At 47.9% G+C, this 23372-nt stretch overlaps 1 protein-coding gene across 3 annotated transcripts in view; it reads left to right on the forward strand.

The window, feature by feature from the left end:
* Positions 1-22056, forward strand: part of GCGR (glucagon receptor) — a 44232-nt gene extending 22176 nt beyond the window's left edge. For 2 of the 3 annotated variants that reach the window (XM_054976253.1, XM_054976254.1), the window contains 14 exons: positions 2893-2978; positions 9812-9952; positions 10057-10153; positions 11217-11324; positions 11594-11715; positions 11845-11951; positions 13029-13182; positions 14252-14411; positions 15172-15232; positions 15467-15536; positions 16946-17034; positions 17402-17540; positions 18028-18069; positions 20110-22056. In XM_054976253.1, the coding sequence (XP_054832228.1) occupies positions 9899-9952; positions 10057-10153; positions 11217-11324; positions 11594-11715; positions 11845-11951; positions 13029-13182; positions 14252-14411; positions 15172-15232; positions 15467-15536; positions 16946-17034; positions 17402-17540; positions 18028-18069; positions 20110-20403 (1497 nt within the window). In that variant the 5' untranslated portion in view covers positions 2893-2978; positions 9812-9898 and the 3' untranslated portion in view covers positions 20404-22056. The remainder of the gene's footprint in view (positions 1-2892; positions 2979-9811; positions 9953-10056; positions 10154-11216; positions 11325-11593; positions 11716-11844; positions 11952-13028; positions 13183-14251; positions 14412-15171; positions 15233-15466; positions 15537-16945; positions 17035-17401; positions 17541-18027; positions 18070-20109) is intronic. The other variant, XM_054976252.1, reaches the window with a different exon arrangement.
* Positions 22057-23372: the final 1316 nt, after the last annotated feature.

Here is a 23372-nt window from a genome sequence, read left to right on the forward strand (position 1 = left end):
AGTTCCGGAACCTCTTGAAAATGGTCACATGGCTGGTGGCCACGCCCCCTGATCTCCAGACAGAAGGGAGTTTAGATTGCGTGGAGGGCAATCTCAACTCCCCTCTGTCTGGAGATCAGGGGGCGGGGCCACCAGCCATGTGACCATTTTCTCCGATGGCAACCGAGGGCATTTTCTCCAAGTTCCACCACCTCTTTTCCCAGAAAAAAAGCCCTGTCTAATAGTGTATCGTTCAGAGGGTTCAATATGCAACCTGCCTCACCCTCACTATTTAAATACAACAAGCTTCCCATTTCCTGTATCATACATTAAGCTTGATGATACAGAAGCAAATATAAACATTTCTGAAGATATAGCAGGGAGCCATGACCTTCCTCGCTTTCCTGGGGTGTGTCCAGGCATGACACTCATAGACACATGCACATGTGTTTCTACTTACACACTGAGTTCTGTGCAAGATTCCATTCCACACCTGCATGTTATGAATATGACCCTTCGTAGCTTTGGTGAAGCTAGTTTTGGGTAAAGGTTATGACCAGATTACTATGGCCAATTTCATACTCCTTACTGGCCGCGCAGAATCGCGCAAAACTAAAACTCCTGGAACGACAGCATCTTCCTGGCGCGATTTCCCGTCATGACTCCGGTTTGTGGCATGAATTGCGAATCGCGCCACAAACCAGAGTCATGACGGGAAATCGCGCCAGGAGTTTTTTTGCGCGGCCGGTAAGACGTGTGAAAACGGCCTATGTGATCATGAGGCCAGGTTCCTCCAGCGCATCAGGTATTTAACCCATTTATGGAAAGCCAGCATGGACCTGATTTCTAGAGGACCACCTCTCTCTCTTCTGCTATTCTACTGGTGACTTGATAGCTCTACTCATATTCATCCAGAGGTCCAGAATACAAGAGGTGCAGAAGTAACCAGGGCTGAGGACAAAAACACTTCCTTTGCCTGCCCTGTTCTCAGAATGAATTCCCCGCCACTGGGCTCCAGGCAAGCATGTTCTTACTGGGGTCTGCAGGGTCTAAAGTCATTAGCCTGCACAGTCATCCTATTACCTTAGCCAAGCCCAGAGGAAGGAGGTCGTTCTCTCTGGCAAGCGGAACGTGCATGTCAGAGTCACTGCTGGGCTGAACAGAAGCAAAGGGAATCTGCCTTGCTCTTTAGCAAAACAGCAAGAGGATGACGGATGGGAGAAAGAGAAAAACGAGCAGCTTCGCAAGAGCCCTAAAGGCTAAGCAGTTGGCTGGAAGCCAGAAAACCCCTGTCGGACAGAGCTGAGCTGGGGCAGAAAGAGGCGCCTCTGAGCAAGGACATCTGGGGCACTGGGCCAGGAGGCTAATCTGTCCAGCTGGGCTAAGGGATAGCCAGGAGGAGACATCGGGACAGGCTCTTTGGAAGGAAGAGTGATTTAGGGCAGAGGTTTACACTGAAAGAACAAGCAGTTCTCCTGGGATGTGATTGAACCCTGCTGCGGGTTAGGGGTTTTTCTGGGGTAGCCCTAAGCTTGGAGGCTGCTTGGGAAGCTCCAGTCTTCTGCTAATTAGCTGGTGGGAGAACGGGGCTCCCCCCTAAGTGATTACTCAGTGAAAGTTGTTTGGGCTCCCGGGGGTATGGAGATGTCAGGACAACAGCCGTAACAAAACCAAAGGGCACCGCAGGATGCCAGAGACAGGAAAGATCACGGATCCCTTTTCCCTTTATACCCTTTTCTTTATACTCTATTTCCAGGGGTATACAGAAATATCCCCTGGAAAGCACAACCTATTGTTTACAGTGGTGCAATGTACAAATGAATTGGATGTGTCTTGAACCGTTATAAGGTCTTAGACATTGTGTAGTTATTTATTGCCTATTTATTTACTGCTGTGTTTATAGATGAAATAGCACCTTGCACTTTGTGGGTTATTGGAATGAAAAATTGTGATTGAAAATTGAATTTGGCACGGTGCACTTTAATGATCAATACGGCGGTTAACTGTTAATTTCCTTCATGGAAGGTCTGTGATATTTCCTGGCCCCAGGACAACAGCCACGGCAGGAAGATTCAGTTGCACAGAATTTTTTTTCTCAGAGCCAAGCTACAAGTGACGCCTGACACAGGTTGGACACTTGTCAGCTTCCCTCAAGTTTTGATGGGAAATGTAGGCATCCTGGTCTTGCAGCTGTCATGGAGAGCCAAGCTGTAAAACCAGGACGCCTCCATTTCCCATCAAAACTTGAGGAAAGCTGACAAGTGTCCAACCTGTGTAAGGCATCACTTGTAGCTTGGCTCTCAGTGATGAGTCTGGGATACTGTGAACGGTCTGAAGGAGGCAGCAGAAGGGCAGATTCCAGCAGAGGGCATGGACCCGGCTCGGCAACACGGAATCCCTCGTAGCATCTTGGCTTCACCGAGCAGACATCAGGGAGGATTGCCAAGCAGGGACGTTTGCCAGTGTGGATCACCAAGCAAGGAGCCGGGGCCAATGTGATTGGGGACTGTGAGAACTATCCAGGTCCCTAAAAGCTTCTGGGCACTGATGCTGGGGCAAGGTTCATCTTGACAGACACATCGGCTTCTCCTAAGGGATCTAAATATGGGGAAAGCTCAGCCCACCAGCGAGAGCAGCATCTGGCGCTCCTGGCTCCTTCCCACCACTGATAAATGAGCTTCCCAGCTCCCAAACAGCACTCGCAATTAAGGGGCTGCTCAGAGGAAACACGATTTTCCCAGGGCTAAAAATAATTTACTGAAGGGAGCAGGGAAACTTGTCCTGGCAGCAGCCCTCAGGATTAGGGCCTGGTAGCTGCCCCGTCTGAGATGAGAAATTTAAAATAGCCAGAGTGGGTGGGATTGGACACGTCCCGTTCAGTTTCTTCCAATAAGGCTGTCTTTCTTTTTCCAGATGCTGTTTTGACTCTTGATGTACATCCGTTGTAGAATTCATCTATCTAGAACACAACCTAGAAGCACATTCAGAGACTCAAGAATGTGTGTATCCAAACAGGGGGAGGGAGGAGGTTGAATCTTATGAATCCTATCCTCTTCCAGATTTAATACATAGCCTATAATAATAATAATTTCTTCAGGTTCTTTCAAACAGCGTGTGCGCCCCTCCCCCGCTGTTTCCTCTCCATTTCCTGCAAACTCCCATAATTCCCCCCTTTTCCTTTATTCTTTCCCACCCACCAGCCAACTTACCTTTATCTGCCCTCCTGTCTTAGCCCTCTCTTCTTCCTTCCCTTGGCATTTTCTTCCCAGGAAAAATCTGGCTGACTTTCACAGTGCTGGCCATCAGGCCCAGTTGCCCAGTGGAGAACCTCCATCCCCACCCCAAACTATTTCCCTTTTTCCTTCTCCTGGAAGCCTTCACGTAGTCGCTTTTCCCTGCTTCCTTCTCTCCTTCCCATGCACCAAACAACCTACCTTTTATCTTTGTCCAGTCCGGCTATATTTTAATATTTATTTACTTCATTTATAACACACTTTTCTCTCCAATGGGGACCCAAAGCAGTTTACATCATTCTTCTATCGTCCGTTTTGCCCTCACAACAACCCTATGAGGTAGGTTAGGCCGAGCATATGTGACTACCCCAAGCTCACTCTGTGAGCGTCTATGGCTGAGTGCGGATTTGAACCTAGGCTTCCCAGAGCCTAGTCTGACATTCTAACCAGTACACCACACTGCCTTTCATGGTATGGCTGCTGTTGAACAGTAGCAAGCAGCCAGTCCTGGTTGAGTCATGCAAGTTGTGTGGTATCAAGTCGCCCAGTGGTGGCTGGCAGGCCTGGCCCCAATGCGTCGTTTCTCAAAGACCAAAATAGTCCTGGAAAATGCCCTGCCCCTTCCTCTTGTTTTTTACTTGCAGTAACCAAGGCTTGAAGTCTCTCAGTAATGCTGTGGTTGCCTAGCAAAAGCTATGAACAAGCATTCTTTTCTTAAAGCTACAGGTGCTTGTTTCTATTATTGGCGAGGTTGACCCCTCCAATGAGTTCTTTTTTTCAGATTTTTCTGCGAACCTGGGGCTTTTTTAGGTTTGTAGAAAGATCTGTCATGTCTGTCCATGGCTCCAGTCTCTGGATTTCAGTATCCGCAGATTTGGCCATGTTGAGAATTAGATATATTGACAAGCAGGGGACCCACAAGGACTTTCAGGGGGCATCTAATTTCCTCTCCCCCACTATTTCCTCTTTTCCTTCCCCCCACTACACTATTTTCTCTTTTCCTCCACCAGGCAGCCCCCATATCTTCACCTTTCCCTGCTTGCTTTTCTCATTCCCAAACACCTACCCATTGTTCTGTTATTTTGAGTTGTTTTAAACCTCAATTTTTTAAAAAATTTCAAATTTTTCTGTAAACTTGGAGCTTTCCTCAGGGCGGTAGAAAGAACTGTCTTTTCTGCCTATGGCCCCAGTCTCTGAATTTAAGTATCCACAAATAAGACCACATTAAGAAATATATATATATATATGGTATACAAGTACCAACAGGTTGTTCAGGATTGAAGCTTAAACTTAACTGTAGCGATGAAATTGACACGGCTTTTTCAAGAACATCATGTCAAAGTATATCAGGAGAGAAGAGGAGGGTGAAGATAATGGTAGAGTAGTAGACAAGGAAATGAGTTAGAATTACATGCTGCTACTAGCCATTGCAAAATCCATTCGCCAAGCCAAGACAATAATACTATATCAGTTTAGATGAGAAAGAACTTTGTTCTGCTGCTGAAAACTCTAAAAGTCACTATTCACTGACATCTTTAAAAATGAGATGACAAGAAGCAAACTAGGAAATGTAACAGTTATTGTGGTTTTGTATTGGGCTTGTCATGTTTCCCCCATCCTCGTAGTCTAAAAAGTATTCTCCGATTATACTTTCACAGGTCTCTGAATACTGCTGTGAATTCTTATTGCACAAGTAGCGCTCTGTATTGTGAAATGCAGCTGTGAGAGCTGTGTAGTGTAGTAGACAAAGTGTAGATTTACAAATGCTTGTTTGGAACTGCACAACGCAGGGAAGGGAAAGCAGTTTGGGAGGCAGTTTGCAGCAGAGCAGTAGCAAGTGGGGAAAGGAGTGAGCATCCATGCTTTGCCCTAAATTATCTTCCTTCCCAAGCTACATTTTCCTGGGAAAAGAAGCCATCAGGCTGTTGTTACATGCGTCGATAAACACTGAGCTGTGAAATCCTTGATTCGAATATCATCCTGGGCATAATGACTGACCTTCCTCATAGGGGTATTGTTATTAGGAGAATGCATGTGCAATGTTCTGAACGCTCAAAAAGTGCTAAGTAGAAGCATTATCATCTATTATCAGTACCAAGTCCTGCCCCCTTTTCTTTATTATTACTGTTTACAGCACTGTGTTAAAGCATCTGTGTCCTTTTCACATAAGACATTTTGACAAGTACAAATGACAAGATGGCTATGTACGACAATGCAGAAGTACTGTGAGGGATGGGACACCTTGCACAGCAAGATGCACTCACACATACAACTCTGGAAAACTTTTTGTTGGGGTCAAACCTTATCGTATTAATAACCAAAATAGATGAGACATTCAAAAGGTGAAAGTAAAGCAGGCCATTTAAAATAGTGAGTGTTTCTGAGCAATAAAGTTAGAATTACATGCGACAGGAAGCATTTAACACTTAACCAGGTATTTCCATGTAGTGCATTTTATGTCAGCATCGGTACCTAGATGGAGTGTTGTCAGATAACGTAGCGTAACAATGTTTAGTAGAGCATTGCACTATGGAACAGATTGCACAAACGGCAACATGAGAACACTTGCAATTAAATTTGAAGTTGCAGCCCACAGACCAAACATGTACCTTGAAAGTCCCTGATGCAGGGGGAGATCAGTTAATTGCGGTCATGGATTCTGCCTATTTCTTTTCCAGTCCTATCGTCTGCCCCTTCCAACAGCTCAAACTGTATTCTAGGGTTTGCCACAAAAGGAGATTGGGGACGGTTGAACAAGAGGAGTGCAGGTAGAAGCCACGGCTGCCTTGTCTGTCACTCCATCAAGGAACTGTAAAGTGCATGCATGTTCTCCCGGTCTTGACCCGGCAACCCTAAATTCCTTTCAGAGGTCTTTGCAAATGTTAACGTAGATAAGGGGGAGCCAGTAGGCATTACATACCCAGACTTCCAAAAAGTTTTTCACTCAGCCCTTTCTCTGCAGGGTAAACAGTGATGGGGATAAAAAAAACAGGACCTCTTGTGGATTAGAAATGGGTTAAGTGATGGGAAGCAGAGAGCCGAAGTCAATGTAGTTCTTGCAACGGGTAGGGCATGAGCAATGGGGTCCCTCCAGAGTGCTCTTGAATTGCTCGTTATTGTTCAAGAACTGGGGGGAGAGCAGCAAGGAGGTGGTGTGGGGATGGTGCCAAACTATTCGGGATGGCGAGGAGAACCAAAACAGACTGTGAGGAACTCCAAAGGGATCTCTCCAAAATGGGGTCAAGGACAATAATGTGACAAATAGTTTAATGTAGCTGTAAAGCAATGCATTCTGGGACAACAAACAAACACCTAACTTTAAATATATGCGACTGATGGCATGGCTTGCCTGATGAAAATGTCAAGGCAAACTCCATGCTAGTGGGCAGTATTATAATACTCTTGCATAGGTTTATATTGAGGCTTCATTGGGAATACTGTGTACTGTTTAGATTGACCTATCTCAAAAAGAATAATGTAGTGATCGAACAGGCACAAAAAGGAGCAACCAAAATGATCGAGGTCTTGGAGCACCTACCCAATGAAGAAAGGTTAGGGAGTCTGAGACTGTTTAATCTGAAGGAAAAGCAATGACTGGGCATAAGTGATATTTACAATTTAAGCAAAGGGTCGGAAAAGTGGATAGGGGCAACTTTACTCCTCTTCCCATAATACTAGCGCTCATGGGCACCTGATCAATTTGATGGACCGTAGATTCAAGACAGACGAAGAGTAATTAACCAGTGAAATTCATTGCCACGGGATGCAGGGACGGCCACTAGTTTAGCTGATTTCAAAAGGGAATTAGACAGATTCATAGCAGATAGACCTGTCAATGGTGATTAGCCATGATGACTAAATGGAGCTTCCAATATGTGTGCAGAATCTGGAAACCAGAAAAAGTCTCTCAACAGTTTGATCTCAGTATCTCCGTGCACCTTTTGGGGGCAATCCAGTTACACCCTTTCTATTCCAACCCCTGCACATGGGTTTTCATCATGGCCCTATTAATCCCATATCTCATCACCACACCTTTTGTGCAAAGGAAATCCCCTATCTGGAAAAACAGTATACTGCTATGACCGGATCAAAACGCCAATGGCCTATGAGGCAGAGGTGCAGGGTCCAGTGGTGAGTAGGAACTGGTAACTGTAAGATACGTTCTCTGAGCCTGACCTGTTTTCTTAGGCACACACTTATTCTCACTACCCCCTCATTTGGGAAGGCTGAAGGTGCCTCCTATAACCTGTTTAAAGAGGGTTTTCGAGCAGCCCACTGCCTTAGAGAAATTATTACTTCTTTGACCGCTTTCCCTGGAGGGATCTTTTCTCTTATCGCTCACTGAGTATTAGAGAATAGGCTGGAACTGTAAGGTCAATCGGTTCTTGCTTTAGAGAGGGAGGGGGTTCTGAAGGGGCACTCTGGTAATACCAGTATAGTTCCTGCCCCATCCGGCCTGTTGTTCCCAAGCACCCAGGAAGAATGGCTTGTTTGTCAGGAGTGTGCAATGCCAGTCAGGAGCCCTTTAACCAGATTAGAGGGGGATCGAAGGATTTAGCTCTTGTGTGAATCCGAGCTTATCCAGGACGGGTTGCAGACCCAGGGGCATTGCCCAACCACCCACGAGACCATGGCACAATTTTCGGCCAAGGAGTCAGACTCTGGGCGCATGGGGGCCTTTCTTGGCCCTGGGATGCGGCTGCACTCTGAGGAGACAGTGCTGTCATCGGCTCATCAGGAGCCAGTAGATCCCTGGAGGGTGTTAATGATTAACAACCTTATTGGCTGTAGCTGGGCCATGCCAGGAGCTGTAAACAGGCCAGAGGCAGGCCTGGCGCATCCTCCCCACTCCCTCCCCCTATGAAATGTTTTCTGAGGGCCAAGCTTCAAGTGACGAATGACACTTGAACGGCAAGTGAACAGACTCGCATGTAATCCTCCCTGATCGCTTGCGCTCCACTTGCGCTGGAGCACAAGCGATCAGGGAGGAATACATGCGAGTCTGTTCACTTGCCGTTCAAGTGTAATTCGTCACGTGGAACTTGGCCCTGAGACAGGGACTGAGGAGGGTAGCGGCTGGCTCTTCTGTGTCAGGAAAGGAGAGAACCCGCTGGCATGAGCCCAGGCCTTGTCACAGCCATGGAATGTAGACACTACAGTCCATGGGCAGAGGCCTCAGCTAGGGTTGCCACCTCCAGGCTGCGAAATTCCTGGAGATTTGGGAGGGTGGAGCCTGGAAAGGGCTGGGGTTGGGGAGAACAGGGACCTCAGTGGAATATCAAGCCACAATATCCTGCTTCCAAAGCAGCTGTTTTCTCCAGAGGAACTTAACTCTGTAGGCTGGAGATCAGCCGAAATTGCAGGAGAGCACTGAGCCCCACCCAGCGGTTGCAAAATAGTAAAGAGTCCAATAGTACCTTTAAGACTAACCAGTTTTGTTGTAGCATAAGCTTTGGAGAGCCCATGCATCTGGCAAAGAGATCTGTGGTTCTCGAAAGCTTATGCTACAATAGAGTTGGTTAGTCTTAAAGGTGCTATTGGACTCTTTACTATTTTGCAACTACAAACTTAACACGGCAAACTCCTCTGGATCTATGACCTGGAGGCTGGGAACCCTAACCTCAGCTCCTTTGCCCCTTGTAAGGCATGCTCACGCCTGCTGTTGATGCACCCAGCACACTGCCTTGCTGTCTGCTGGTTCCTCCGATCAGCACCAGCAATCCTAGCATGGCACCCGTGCCTACTCTGGCTCCCAGAGACATTCTTTGAAGGGCTTCATTGCTGCTGCCTCTGCTCCCCATTCATCTAGCCCCCAGCGACCTCCCCATCCAGAGCGCTGCTGCTCCTCGAACCAAAAAGTCCACGGATAGCACAGCTCCGCCAAGACAGGGCAGAGTGTCTCTGGGGGGAACAAGCCGGACCAGCTGAACTGCCTCCCTCACCCCCCGCATGCACCATACATCACTGGGCCAACTGTGAAGGGTCACCTGTTAGCCCGGCTTAGTACAGACCCTGGATCCTTCTGCACTGTTGTGTGGGTCGCTACTGGTCCCCCAGCACCTGCTGCAAACTTGGGCTTTCTGGCAAGGGTTCGGAGTGGGGAGGTCTATGCAGACTTGGGCCGTACGGCTGCTCCAAGGAGACGAATAAGAAAAGAGCAGTCCCCCTTTGCTGCATCGTAGTGGATCAGGTCTCACCGGGCACCTGGCACAGCACCAAATACAGCCCTGAAATAGCTCCCCCCCCCCAAACAGGCTCCGATTACAGTGACTGGCATCTGAAGCAGCCCCCTGGATCGAGCGTCCTCGGCTCTGATGAGGGTCAGAGAGCCCCCAGCACCAACCAGAGGCAGGGTCAAAACAACAAGCAGCCACCTGACCTGAGTGGAGGCTGCAGCAGCCATGTTCCTACTCCTAACAGCTCCCTGTCAATCGTGATTTGCTGGCACCAGCTAGGTGATCTGGATGTAGCCCAGCGAATCCTCTCTCAGCCTGCTGCGTCATCAACCTTGGAGACAGGGCACTGGAGCCTGGAGAGGGGCAGCGAGACGACCGAAAGCCTTCTGTGTCCCCCTTTTCTTTCCTCCTCGTCCCATGCAGGTTCCTTGCTAAGCCAGTGCCAGAACATTCTGTTGGAAGCCAAGCTCCGGGATCATCCCCAATGCGTTTTCGCAGCCCTCCGGAGGGATGTCCCAAATGCACTTCCTCAGTATCCTGCTGGCGTTGCTTTTGTGCCTCCAGGTAAGGGCCTTGGTCCCCCTCCCCACCCCGGACCTGCCCCGCTGGGTCTGATATATAGATGTATCAGGCCAGCTGTAGCCTCTGTTGCCTTCTCCCCTCCACAGGGACCCTCAGCACAGACGATGGATTTCCTCTTTGAGAACTGGAAGGCCTACAGCAAAGAGTGCTTTCACAACATGAGTCTCCTGGCACCGCCTACTGGTGAGATAAGCACCCCCTGCAGGTTGGGCACTGCTTGACAGCGTGTTGGATGAGGGAGGGAAATGGGACATAGGAAGGGGGAAGACAGTCAAAGGCCCGGCTGGAGTCAGTTCTCCTGCCCTGCTGCTCTTCTTGCTCGTTTGTTTGTTTGTCAGTCTCATTGCTAGGCAATGAGCAACTACATTCTGGGACCTTGTGCATGCCTGTGGAAGTGGGAAAAGGAGGACACCTACTTTGGGGGCATAACAAGGCTACCTTAGTGGCACATCAGTACATACAAATGAACAGAGAGAATGTCTTCTCCACGGGGAGAAGTGGAACAAGAAACATTGTAGGTACTGAAACTTAAATGACAGTGTCAAAGTGAGCCTGAGAGGGAAAGAATTATTAGCTAGCTGTGCATGTGGCCAGTGTGTGCGTGCATGTAAGTGTTGGGCCTAAATCCACAAATGTGTCCCAAGGTCAAATTCTGTCATATAGTCCCCATACTAAAACATCCATGAGTATTCCATATTATGGTGTTTTAATTTTTTAAAAATTTATTTCATTTAAGGATGTTAGCTTGTTGATGTTGGGGCCTTGGACCCCCTTTCATGGGGCAAGTGGGGATTTTTTAAAAAGGGCCATTGACTTACAGTGCAATCCTAAAGTAGAGTTACACCTTTTTAAACCCATTGACTTCAGGACTGCATTTAGGATTGCAGTGTTAGTTTATTTATTTCATTTATACCCTACCTTTCTCCCCAATGGGAACGCAAAGCAGCTTACATTGTTCTCCTCTCCTCCATCTTAGCTTCACAACAACCCTGCAAGGTAGATTAGGCTGAGAGTATGTGACTAGCCCAGGGTCACCCAGCAACCATCCATGGCAGAGTGGCATTCAAACCTGGGCCCCTCTGATCCTTATCTGACAGGCTAACCAATACACCAAACTGGATCTCATGGAAAGAATGAAAACTGTAACAAATAAGGAAGAAGGCTTCCCCTGCACACATTCTGTATACCCGCTGCTTCCGCCACTGCCACATATGCACATCCATAGACCCTGCCTCTCTTTCGACAGAGCTGGTCTGCAACCGAACCTTTGACAAGTACTCATGCTGGCCCGATGCCCAGCCCAACAGCACTGTCAATGTTTCGTGCCCCTGGTTCCTGCCCTGGTATGATAAAGGTACTTACAGTGGAAAGAGAAAAAGTTTGGGAAGGACACCTGTCCTTAGATGGGCAAACAGGAAGGGAGTGGAAAGAGGGGGCATTGGTAGAGATGAGCAAAAGAGGATCTGGCTGGTATGCTGGATGAGGGGGTAGAGGGGGAAAGGCACAGGAGACGGGGAGAGGGGTGATGGAAAAAACAATGCCAAGGGGGCACGGGGAAGAACCAAGGCGGTTACTAATCTAAGGTACAGCCAGTCGTCCTACCTATCCTTTCCCTCCCTGCAGTGAAGCACGGCTACGTATTCAAGAAGTGTGGTCCAGATGGCCAATGGGTGACAAGTCCGGAAGGGAAGTCCTTGCGCGACGTCCGCCAGTGTATGATGGACAATGAGACCATCCTAGAACAAGTGAGCATGAATGTGTAAATGAGTTCTGGGGGCTTCCTCACCCCCACATGTCTCACCCATTCCCCTTTGGCTAAGTGAGCAGTCCCTGGGCCTCAGGCCTTAGATTCTCTCTGCTTCCTTCCTTCCCAGAACAAATTTGCCAAGATCTATGGCAGCTTCAAGGTGATGTACACAGTGGGCTACTCGGTGTCCCTCTGCGCCCTGATCCTCGCCTTGGCTGTGCTACTCGGCTTCAGGTGCCTGGGGGTGGAAATGGGGTGGGGTGGAGCGGTCATGGTTGGGGAAGCTGGATTTTTCTGTACAGTTATTAATATCAGTGGCAACAAAGTGTGTGTGTTTGTGAATTTTGGAGAGAGATTAATGCTATGCCCTGCAGTTTACTCATTAGAAAATTAGCCTTTATTAGAGAAACCTCAAGCTGGTACATTCTACTGGATTGTTTTAAATTACAAGATTTTTTTAAACCACAGTTCCTTTGTGGAAGAGCATCCATGTGCCTCCCAAGTCACATGACAAGTTCAGCTTGTCAACATCATAGCCTCAAATGTACTCTCAGAAAGCATAAAGCCAGGAAACTTCGTGAATCCCAGCCTTCCCCCTTCCGTCGTGGGAGCCAGGCACATTTCTGCACCTGATGCCATCCCAGCTTCTTCTTGCCTCTGCTCTCCCCAGAACCAACAGAAAGGCTGCAGATGCTTCCTGGAGGCAGAGAACATGTGAAGGGGGAAGTCAGGCAAGCAAAAGGATGGTTCCCAGAGCAGCACAGCGGCCATAGATGGCAGGTCCTGCTGCTATATTATGGGCAAGGCAGGGAAGATTTATCGGCAGCCCTTCCCCCTCCTCCTCATCCGGAGAACCCCTCCACCCGTTTCTCCTTCTCTTGTTGCTCTTCCAATGGAATGAGACGGGAGGGAGTTTTGTTATATTTTATTTACTCAAGAAACTGAGTCGAAAAACAATGTAATAAGTATGCAAACTACAACCCAACAAAATTCACAAAAACCACTAAAAATGCAACAGGATACAGCCAGTAAATCTGGATTAGGAGAACAGTTTTATTACCTGCAATAAACAATGGCGTTCACAGAGTGAATGAATGGTATCAGTTCTGCAGTAAGAGGCAATCGGTGGATAATAGTGAGATCTGGAAAGGAGATGATGTGTAGGAAGAAGGAGCAGGGGACTGGGGTGGGTTGGAGCGCTGGGGTGGAGGCTGTTATCCGGGTCCAAGAACTGGGAGGAGGGTCTGGGAGAGGGGCACTGCAGGGTGCCTGCCCTGCTGGACAGGCATTGACAGGCTCCCTGCTCTTCAGCAAGCTGCACTGCATGCGCAACTACATCCACATGAACCTCTTCGCCTCCTTCATCCTGAAGGGCATCTCGGTGCTTATCATCGACACGCTGCTCAACACCCGCTACAACGAGAAGATTGACGACTACAGTGTGCGGGTCTGGCTGAGTGATGAGGTGACACACACTTTACACTTTAGCTTCACTTCTCTTGTCCCCCCTCTCCTCCCCACCCCACCATAAAGCAGGGAGTGTCCATTGTCTCTCCCATGCCGTAGACACACAACTGGGGTGTCCTCGTGCTCCTTGCTCAGATTTTTTGCAGTGATACACTGGGCCGATTCATCGGCGACTCAAGTCACATGAACGAGGCACAGGACATTTTCATTCATGAAGTTTGTATCAGCTTTTGCTTCAGTCAGTCTGTAATGTGAATGTCACATCTGCCCTGTATACTTGAGCTCTCTGCTACGTTCCTGCCTATATGAATAACATTGGCCCACCAGTAATGCAAGGGAATGAAAATGCTCTAAGGCTGGCTCCCCTTGAAGTGAATACAGATCTCAGGGCCGTGCTGTAGTCCAGCTAAAGCCATGCCATCATTCCACAAAAGCGTGCCCTATGCACCTCAACCAGTTTGGGACTCTCTGACTTGGCTGGCCTGATCTTGTCAGACCTTGGAAGCTAAGCAGGGTCAGCCTTGGTTAGGAATTGGAAGGGAGACCTCCCAGGAAGACTATGCAGAGGCAGGTAAAGGCAAAACCACCTTTGAATGACTTTTATCTTGAAAACCCCAGCCGGGGTGGAGGGGTCACCATAAGTCAGCTATGACTTGACAGCATTTTCCTCTACCATACATTCTCTCCAGGATGCTTGAATAAACAAAACGTTGTTCACAGCACTGGTGCATTGTCAAGGAGAGGACTGACACGGCACCCCTATGCAGAGTTACTCCGGTCTGAATGCATTCATTTAAACAGGCTTAGACTGGAGAAATTCTGCATAGATTGCACTGTGAAAGCCACAGGAGATGTTCTCACACTTATTTCCCCTTCTCACTCCCCTTGAAAAGGCTTAGGATTAAAGCTCCTGTACAGGTAGCTTTTAAAAAAGAAAGCACCAGACACATAGTCAGGGGGAAAGGTGCCCTCCAGAATACCGTGGCATTTATATCTCACAGCTTTGGGAGGTTCTTGCTGAAGACTCCCAACACTCCCTTTTCCTGACCCTTTTTCCATTCCCCTAGGCAGCAGCAGGGTGCCGTGCAGCCACTGTGTTTATGCAATACGGCATTGTGGCCAACTACGGCTGGCTGCTGGTGGAGGGGATCTACCTACACAACTTGCTGGTGCTGGCTGTCTTCTCCGAACGCAGCTACTTCGCCCTCTACCTCTGCATTGGCTGGGGTGAGTATATGAGTGCCCAGGCACTGATCAGGATGAGGGGCTAACAGTGCAATCCTTTCACCAGCGCAGAAGCAAGGAAAGGGCTCATCGGGGCTTGCACTGACTGCATTACGTATTGGGGCAGAGGGAGCAATGAAAGGACGGGCACCTGATGGAGAGGGCATGACGTGCAGAGTAATAAGTATGGCATCTTCATTATCTGGATAGTTTGGGCTGTGAATTTCTCCTTTCCTATTAAATTAGGTTGTAAAGTCAACAGCCTGGATTGCCCAGGAATTACATTTTTAATTTTTATTTATTTATTTGATTTATATCCTGCCCTCTCCGCAAATGGGCTCAGGGCGGGTTACAGTAAAATGCTCGAGAGCATTAAACATATAAATACAATTAAAAACCAAAGAACACCATAAATACATATAAAAACATTTTGGGTGGCGGGCCCCCTCCAGTTTCCCCCGTCATTTTAATGAGATCACAGTCCCTGAAGGTTCCCGCTGCCACCTGCATTTCTTTTCTCTAGGCAGAGAGATCCAAGAAACACCCTTTGCTTGAATATCAAATTTCATCCCGTATTTGTGACCACCAGATGCCTGCTAAAGGGCAAGGGCTTGTCCGTACATTATGGCTGCTGTGGAGAACAGCAGCCCCAAATCTCTGTCTTTCCCTGGTAACATTTAGCAAAAGAAGCCGTGTGATGCGATGTCATCATTGTCCCCAGAGTTTGCACCCCCTTCCATTTAATTGTCTCCTCTCTTCCTAGGTGCCCCCATTCTCTTCATCGTGCCATGGATGGTGGTGAAATTTCTTTATGAAAATATTCAGTAAGTTCCAACAAGCAACAGATAATGTTGCAGTAGGTAACCACTGCACATACATTGGCGGTTAGCTTATCTGTAGTCCTTCTGGCACCAGCAGAAGGTCTGCTGACTGCAGAGTGATCGAGGGAGACAGTACCACACGCAAGCAGTAAATGACACTGGGGCAAGGGAGAGGGGATGTGTGCGTGGCAAGATCGTTCTTACACGGCCCTTTGTTTTTTCCTTTCTTTAACTTAGGTGCTGGAGCACCAACCACAATATGGGTTTCTGGTGGATCCTGCGTTTCCCTGTATTCCTTGCCATCTTGGTGAGTCCTGCCTAGTCCCTGTTTCCCTCTGCCCTGGCTCCCACGTCTGTTGCCGAAAACTGCTGCTGTTTGGAACTCCTCCATCTCCAGAGCCAATCTTTACCCCCAGAAGGTCGTGAAAGCAATGTCTTCAGCCAACAGATTCCAGAGGAGGCAACTTTTTCCTGCCTCCAGTCTCCCTTGCCATTGGCCATTTAAAAATAGCTTTGAGCATGTCTAAGGCTAGCACATCCACCCACCTTATCTCATAGGTGGTACTAAGAATTGTAAGAAGAGGAGAACTACCAGTGTCCCTTACTCAGGTTTCCGAGAGGAACAAACCAAAGAGTTGGAAAGATAGAGAGGTGAGGGATGTGTTTACCCATTGCTCTTCACTGCCCAGACACTCCCCTTTGATGTATAGAATGCTGTTCTCAGGGACTTCCTCTTCACGACATCTTACCTTCCTCTCTTTTTCGCACTCTCTATCCTTTCCTCTCCATCTCTCACCATGGATGCAGGACCTCTCGTCTCACCATCCACTGGCATCCATAGACTAGATAGGGATCGATCTCTCATTTTTTCTATCATGTATGGAGTTCACTCTTCTATAGCTTAACCAAGGCTCTGAGATCCAAGCTACAAATGACACTTGAACGGCAAGTGAACAGACTCACGTGTATTCCTCCCTGTTCACTTGCCATTCACTTGCGCTCCACTTGATCAAATGGAGTGCAAGTGAATGGCAAGTGAACAGGGAGGAATACATGTGAGTCTGTTCACTTGCCAGGCAAGTGTCATTCATCACTTGTACCTTGGCTCTCAGTGTGTTTGTTTCTCTCCCCCATGCGCACAGCAATGCAAGCTCCACCCCACATTTCTGCCTACTATGCTAACAAGAATGGTAACATACAATTCGATTAAGTGAGAATTTCCACGGATGGAAGAGCTCCCAACTGGCAGAGTATGACTTCTACACTTCCATCCTTCCACTACAACCAAAATTCCCCCAGAAATGCTGCTCTAGGAATATCATGAGAGGGATGTTGGGGTGGGGGGATGTTGAAAATCACCCCTCCTTCTGCCAGCAGAATTTTTCCTCTGTATCCAACCCCATACTATTTACATTACACTTTCCCCTAAGTGCTCAGATCTCTTCACACACATTATTTACACGCATACACACTAGTGGGGCAGTGAACACTCTGGGCACACCTAATCCTATAACACTGGTAAAACTGTGGGTGTGATCAGTGCCCTTAACCACTGTGAGTTTATGAAGAGTGGATAATAATAATGTTGAGAATAACGGTCCACGCAGGCGAGAGCCATGCTCCCAGAATCCACTAGACCTTTATAATCCACAGGGGTCCACTTTCCTCCTGCATTGCTGCCTCTTCCACTCCTCATCCTCAGTGTTTCTCTTTCAGATCAATTTCTTCATTTTCATCCGTATCATTCAGATCTTGGTCTCCAAGCTCCGGGCTCACCAGATGCGCTACACAGACTACAAATTCCGGTACAGTGCACTTGAGGCTACAGCGCCAGAGCCACGGCTCCCCCAAGTTGAGAATATTCAGTTCTACCTCGTATAGCATTAGCAGCCATATCATCCCGGGCTATTGAGGTTAGGGTTATATCCTTGCAGTCGCTTCCACAATGATGTCTCTGGAAGGTTTGTGGCTGGCCCACTGATTTGTGGCTCTCTGAACTGGCCATCAAGGTGCGGTGGTGATAGCTTGGTGTCCCACAGATTAATTTCCCTCCTGCCCGTAAGCCCATTTGTGTCTCCATTGGTTAGGGAATGCAAAATGGATTCCGATTGGCTGCTGGGTGACGGTGTCTTTTCACCGTGATGTGTTCTAATTAGTTGATGCCTCATTTAGGCTGGCCAAGTCAACACTAACACTTATCCCATTGCTGGGTATCCATGAGGTGGTGTTTGCCTTTGTCACGGATGAACATGCCCAGGGCACACTGCGCTACGTCAAGCTCTTCTTTGACCTCTTCCTCAGCTCCTTCCAGGTGAGGCATTAAAAAAATATGATCCCTTTTAGCGACTTTTTCTTTTCCCAATACAGATGCTGAGAGCCAAGCTACAAGTGACGAACGACACTTGAACGGCAAGTGAACAGACTCACGTGTATTCCTCCCTGTTCACTTGCGCTCCACTTGCCCTCCGCTTAATCACGTAGTAAACAGCGCAAGTGAACAGGGAGGAATACACGTGAGTCTGTTCACTTGCCGTTCAAGTGTTATTCATCACTTGTAGCTTGGCCCTGAGACTACTGCTTTTTTAAGGGAAAGAATGGGGGAGTTTGCTAATCCTAACCACCCCTGACCAGTTTGCTGGCCCACTGAGGGGCCCACAAGAGGGGAAAGAGTTTTTTGAAATGGTCACAGAAGAAAATTTGAACATTAGGCTCTTCCAGAATCCATATAGACAGAACGAGGGGAGGAGGGTGTTACAAAAACAATTGACTGATTCTGATGAACTCTCCTCTCTCACCAGGGAATGTTGGTGGCCATTCTCTACTGCTTTGTGAACAAAGAGGTGAGTATGTATCAAACATGAGCAAAAGAGACATAAGGCATTGGCTGCCATGCAAATGGCTCGTTTGTGCGGCCAAGTGGACCACCAGTATTCATTTGATAGGTACCACTGTTGGAAGAGGAGGATTCAGCACTGTCCTTTTCCTCAGGTTCAGAGGGGGACAAACCAAAGAGTTAGAAAGATAGAGAGGTCAGGGCACTCTGTTTACTGCTCTGACTAAACTTTGATATGTAGATTGCTATTCTCAGGATTTCCTCTTCCTGACTTCCTCCCTCTCATCTCTTCTGTTCCTGGCTTTGTTCCAAGCAACATCTCTCTCCTCCCTCCGTCTTGCAAGCATGGATGCAGGACTTGTCCTAACATCTATGCCCATCCTTAGATTAGAAAGGTAGTTAGGATCTCTCTTTCCTCCTTTCCTATCAGAGTATGGAGTTTCTAGAATAAAGAACTCTTATTTCCTTTCTAAATATAAGCAAATGTAGGCTTTGTTATTTTCATTCCTGCACACACGACAGTCAGCAGAACCAGCTCACAGCCACCTGTAATCATGCTTCCTCTGCTAAACAATAAACTCTGCTAACGGCCCAAACATGGAATCCTTTAATAAGGTTTCTGGGGCCAACATACATTTATTTATCAACTGCAGGCATAGCTGGAACTAGACACACAACACACATAATGGATTGGATCCAATGCAAGGACCATGCAAGATCCATGGAAGGAGCCCCAGTCTTCCTAGGGAAGCTTATGCCCTGGAAACTCTTGTTGGTCTTTAAGGTGCTACTGGACTTGAACCTTACTCATGTACTATAGACCCACCTGAGACAGTCTTCCTGGCTTTTCCTCCCCACAAGTAACCATTTACAACCCTGAGGAAGTTTATTCGCAGAATCATGGGACCCATGTAGGGTAGTAGCCATGAAGGCTGGGAGACTTCAAGGGGAGGAGAGAAGGGACAAAACTGTTCCTATTTCCTCCTTCCATAAATGGAGCTCCACACGTGCAAGAGGGAGCCAATTTCACCCCTCCCCATTGTAGCTTCCCAACCCACATGCCTGTTGCCCCACGCAGGTCCTGAGACCCTGGGAACGATCTTTCATGGGGTTTCAGAAATGGCTGCAGTGGGGAGAAAGCCAGGTAGGTGCGCGGCTTGCAGGATCCAGCCCAGTTTCTTTTCAGAACTGTGAGAACTGGATGGTGCAGCTTAATTCACTCTGTAGGAGGCTATTTAGTTACGGTAGCTGCAGCTATTGCCTCTGTAATTAGAACTGAAAAACCGAACTTGTTTTTTACAAGTACTGCTGGAGTCACTAGCAATGGACACATTCATCCTGTCAAACAGCCACACTGCACATGTATGCATTCTACACAACTACGAAAGCTCCTCCTTACAGTAAAAACCAGCTCAAGGGGGTGCTTTTCAGCCATGATGGGAGACTTGATGCTTTCTCTGCCTGACACTTTCCCTCTGCAACTCTCCCCCCCCCACCACCTCCCCTCATTTCCTTCTATAGGGTTCCAGCTTATTATGCTTTCATAACCTCATGGGGGAGACGCAGGGAAAACGTGGAGGGTGCAGCCCCTGCGGAAAATGTTAAGCATCGCCCTCCCTCGGCTGCATCTCCCCTGGAAGTCATTTTCTCAAAGCTGCTTTTTGCTACAAGAAGCAGCCACTTGGATATAACATAGTATTTCTGTAGAGAGAATACTTTCCAAGCATGGAGCACAGAATTCTTGCCTCTCGCCTCCACTATAGCTCAGAATGACTTTTGAAACCGGGGCGGGGGGGATTTCCCAGGCACATGATTTCAGAGAGCATTTGGGGCTGCAGTCTGGGGGAGGCAGGAAAAGTTGTGCTCTGTGGGCTGAAATGGTTCCATCCACAGAAACACTATATTGGATCGAAGCCAGGGGTCAGCATGCAGTGAGCAGTTAGGCGCTTAGAATGCCAGGGCTGGAAGGTTGCGTGCATGTGGGATTGTTGTAGATGGACCACGAGTTAAACCGTTCCTGTCTTTGCTTCCCTCTTTGCATCTGTAGGTACAGTCAGAGCTCATGAAAAAATGGACCCGCTGGAAGCTTGGCCGGGACATAGAAGAGGAGTACAAGCACACGTACAGCCACACCCCCAACGTCCGCAACGGAGGGGGCAGCACTTGTGAGAAGCACAAGCTGGTTGGCAGCTACCTCAATGGGCTGGGCCGCAGCCAAGGAACAGTGCACACCAGCACACAGTATCTCGAACGGACAGGCTGCAGTGCCAGCGAGCACCTGGCTGTAGGAGAGCGGCCCCATTGCTACGAGTGCCGCAACACGGCTGAGAGCAACTTCTGAAGTAGCTTAGCCATCTGCCTTGGACCTATGGGACCTACCCCACTCCTTGCTCCTGAGGCAGTCCTACCATGGAAAAATGTGGGCAGCTGACAGCCCAGGACGTGGACTTGAATGTGCGTAGTGGGACATGTGACTGAAAACTCTGTCCTCTGTCAAGCTGCCTGGAGCCAGCAGGACGCTGAAAGTTCTTCTCTAGGTTTGAGATTCATCAGTGAGACTCGCTGCACAGTTCTCCGTGGGTGAGCCTCAATGTATGTGAGCAGGATGGGTTACAAGGTTGCCTTGTGCCAGCCTGGCCGCGAGAGTGCCAATCAAGCTTTGTACAACAAGGAATTCTGTACCATTCTAAGGGCTCTGAAAGTCTTCATTGGCTATTGTGCCATGATCAGAATTGATCAGCCTCCTGGACATCTTCGAAAATCTTAGGTTTTGTTTTTCAAAATCCAAGTTTCTCACCCTCAAAAAGGTTGCAAATGTGCTGAGAGTTTTTGCTAAATAGTTAGAGGGGCTGTGCAATTTTTTCCCCATATTGGGCCGTTTCCACACGGCTTACTGCCGCTCATAACAACCCGGAAGATTGCACAAAAACTGTGGAAGATCACATTTTCTCGCACGAGATTTGCGCAACGTCACATGACATCGCACAAATCTCACATGAGAAAACGCGATCTTCCATGTTTTTTGCACAGTGTTCTGGGATGTTACGAGCAGCAGTAAGCTGTGTGGAAATGGCCTTGGTTAGGGGGTATGACACATTCGGAGCTATCAGCCATTCCCTTAATGTTTGCCATTTTCCTTCCTCCCTCTGCAGCTCCTAATCACATCTGAACACCAAATTCGGCAACAACAGCTTCCAAACAAATGTTAATGTAAAACACGTGCATTTATACACAGTTGTCCAACGTGGCTAAGTATCCCAACTGCATGTAGGGATAGCATCTTCTTAAGCCTTTCCCTCTGTCCAGTTATCCTGCTGAAAATCGCTATTCTCCAAATGTTGCTACAGCTGTATGCTTACACCTGCTGCAAAAGCAGCTTGAGGAAGATGATTTTCAATAGGGACTAGGGGGATTAAAAAGCCCTTCTTCCTCCGCCCCAAGCTACTCTTCCCCTTTAAATTGTAACTTCAGCGGCTGCATTGTTTAAACGTTTAAAAATGTGAAAAGAGTCATAGAGCATGGATAGTGCCTCGTTGGGTACAAGCCCTTTTGCACATATGGCTGCATAGCCTCTTGGTAAAGGGCTTCTTTGCCTGCTGGGCACATGGGATGGTGAGTGGTCCTATACCACTTGGAGGGGACCTTGATCAGCAGAGAGTCCACTGATCTTAGGAGTGGGGGTATGGGAGGTGTTGCTCCTGCCGTTGGGAGAGAACAGCGTTGCCATACTATGTATATGTGGAAGTGACGATGCTCATTTAAATGAGAAGCATCACTGGTTGTCAGCCATCACATGTATGGGAGTACTATTGTGCCTGCATTGTGATATGCTTGCTCCTTTTGCTGTGGAGTAACTTCTGTCTCGGGTGACTTTGTAAATCTGTATGTGTCGGCAATGCACCCTCTGAGGGCTACCACCTCAGTGTCTGTTTATGTCTGTCTGTCATTGCCAATGTTTGGGGACTGAAGACCCCAATAAACTTCACTATATGTCCTCCTGGCAAATGGGTCTTAGTACCTCCTGATGCAATAAGAGCCCTTCCTAGCTAAGGACTGCACTGCACTTTGTCTATCAAGATGGACAGGAACAGGTTTCCTAAGCCCACCCTTGTCCTCCAGAAGTATTACCTTTCCCAAGGAGATTGTACAGCAGTTTTAATTTAGAACCAATTTGCAACTAACAGGGTATACTCATACTTTATGATATGACTCCTCCAGCACCCAAAAACCCAGAACAGGTAGCAAAGAGCTTGTGGGGGGCACCTGCAGACACTGCTGGTTTCTTACAGTGAAAGACTTACAGTGAAATCCTCAGCAGAGTTACTCCAGTCTAAGCCCATTGATTTCAGTAGGCTCAGACTGCAGTAGTTCTGCTTAGGATTTCTCTGTTAATCTTTAAAAAAAGATTTTCAGCACATGCACAAAACATGGGACCTCCAAACAGGCACAACTACAGGATAAGTTCATGCGTGCACACCTTATTAAGTTGTACACTGGAAGGCTTTCCATTAAACAAACAGGTTAATGAATTGCACTAACAAGACGCCTACAGAATAGCCGAACAGTTTGGAGGAGGTCTTCATAAACGTGTGCCGTTAGCGTAGCCTCCGCAATACAGAAGTCAGCAGCCGTCCGCTTTGTGTCAGACAACCCACCCACCCTTACGCCCACTCACAGGCCTCCACAAGGCTGGATGGACAATATGTACAGCCAGCCTAACACTGTCCTCTGCCACTGGTGAGAAGCAAGGTCACCTTCCACTGTGGCAGGTAATAAAGAATCAAATCTTCAGCCTGACAGTGGGCAGTAAAAGCCGCTTGCAACCGCTGGCAACACGCCAAAACACGAATTGTCCTCCATGTTCCTTCCAAGAGGGTGCCTTTTTCATACTTGGTTGGCGATACGAGCATCTCATTTTGGCATAACCTTCAAACACCCCTCCCACAGTCTTTTCATCCCCAACTCTTATCTGTAGTCCTCCTGATCCTATTTTCCCCCAGCTTTCCACTCTTTCCTCTGACTGTCCCTTCCCCGTTCGCCATCCTCTACTCACTACTCCTGTTTCAATGTGGCTCTCCCCTGCATGGGCACGGAACGCTCTTTGCCACGGACAAATCATTTTCTTTGAGCATCATTTCCTTATCTATGTATGAGCATCTACTATAAGCCAAAGACATATCAAGTGCGTTAACTACTCCCTGACACAGATGCTTGTCTCGTCTCGGGCAAGTCGCTTTTTGCTTCAGTTCCCTCAATAATAAACAAAACTAGTATCACAACCATCACAGGAATGTTTTATGGCAAACATGA

The sequence above is a fragment of the Eublepharis macularius genome, chromosome 4 (assembly GCF_028583425.1).
Source record: "Eublepharis macularius isolate TG4126 chromosome 4, MPM_Emac_v1.0, whole genome shotgun sequence".
NCBI lineage: Eukaryota > Metazoa > Chordata > Lepidosauria > Squamata > Eublepharidae > Eublepharis > Eublepharis macularius.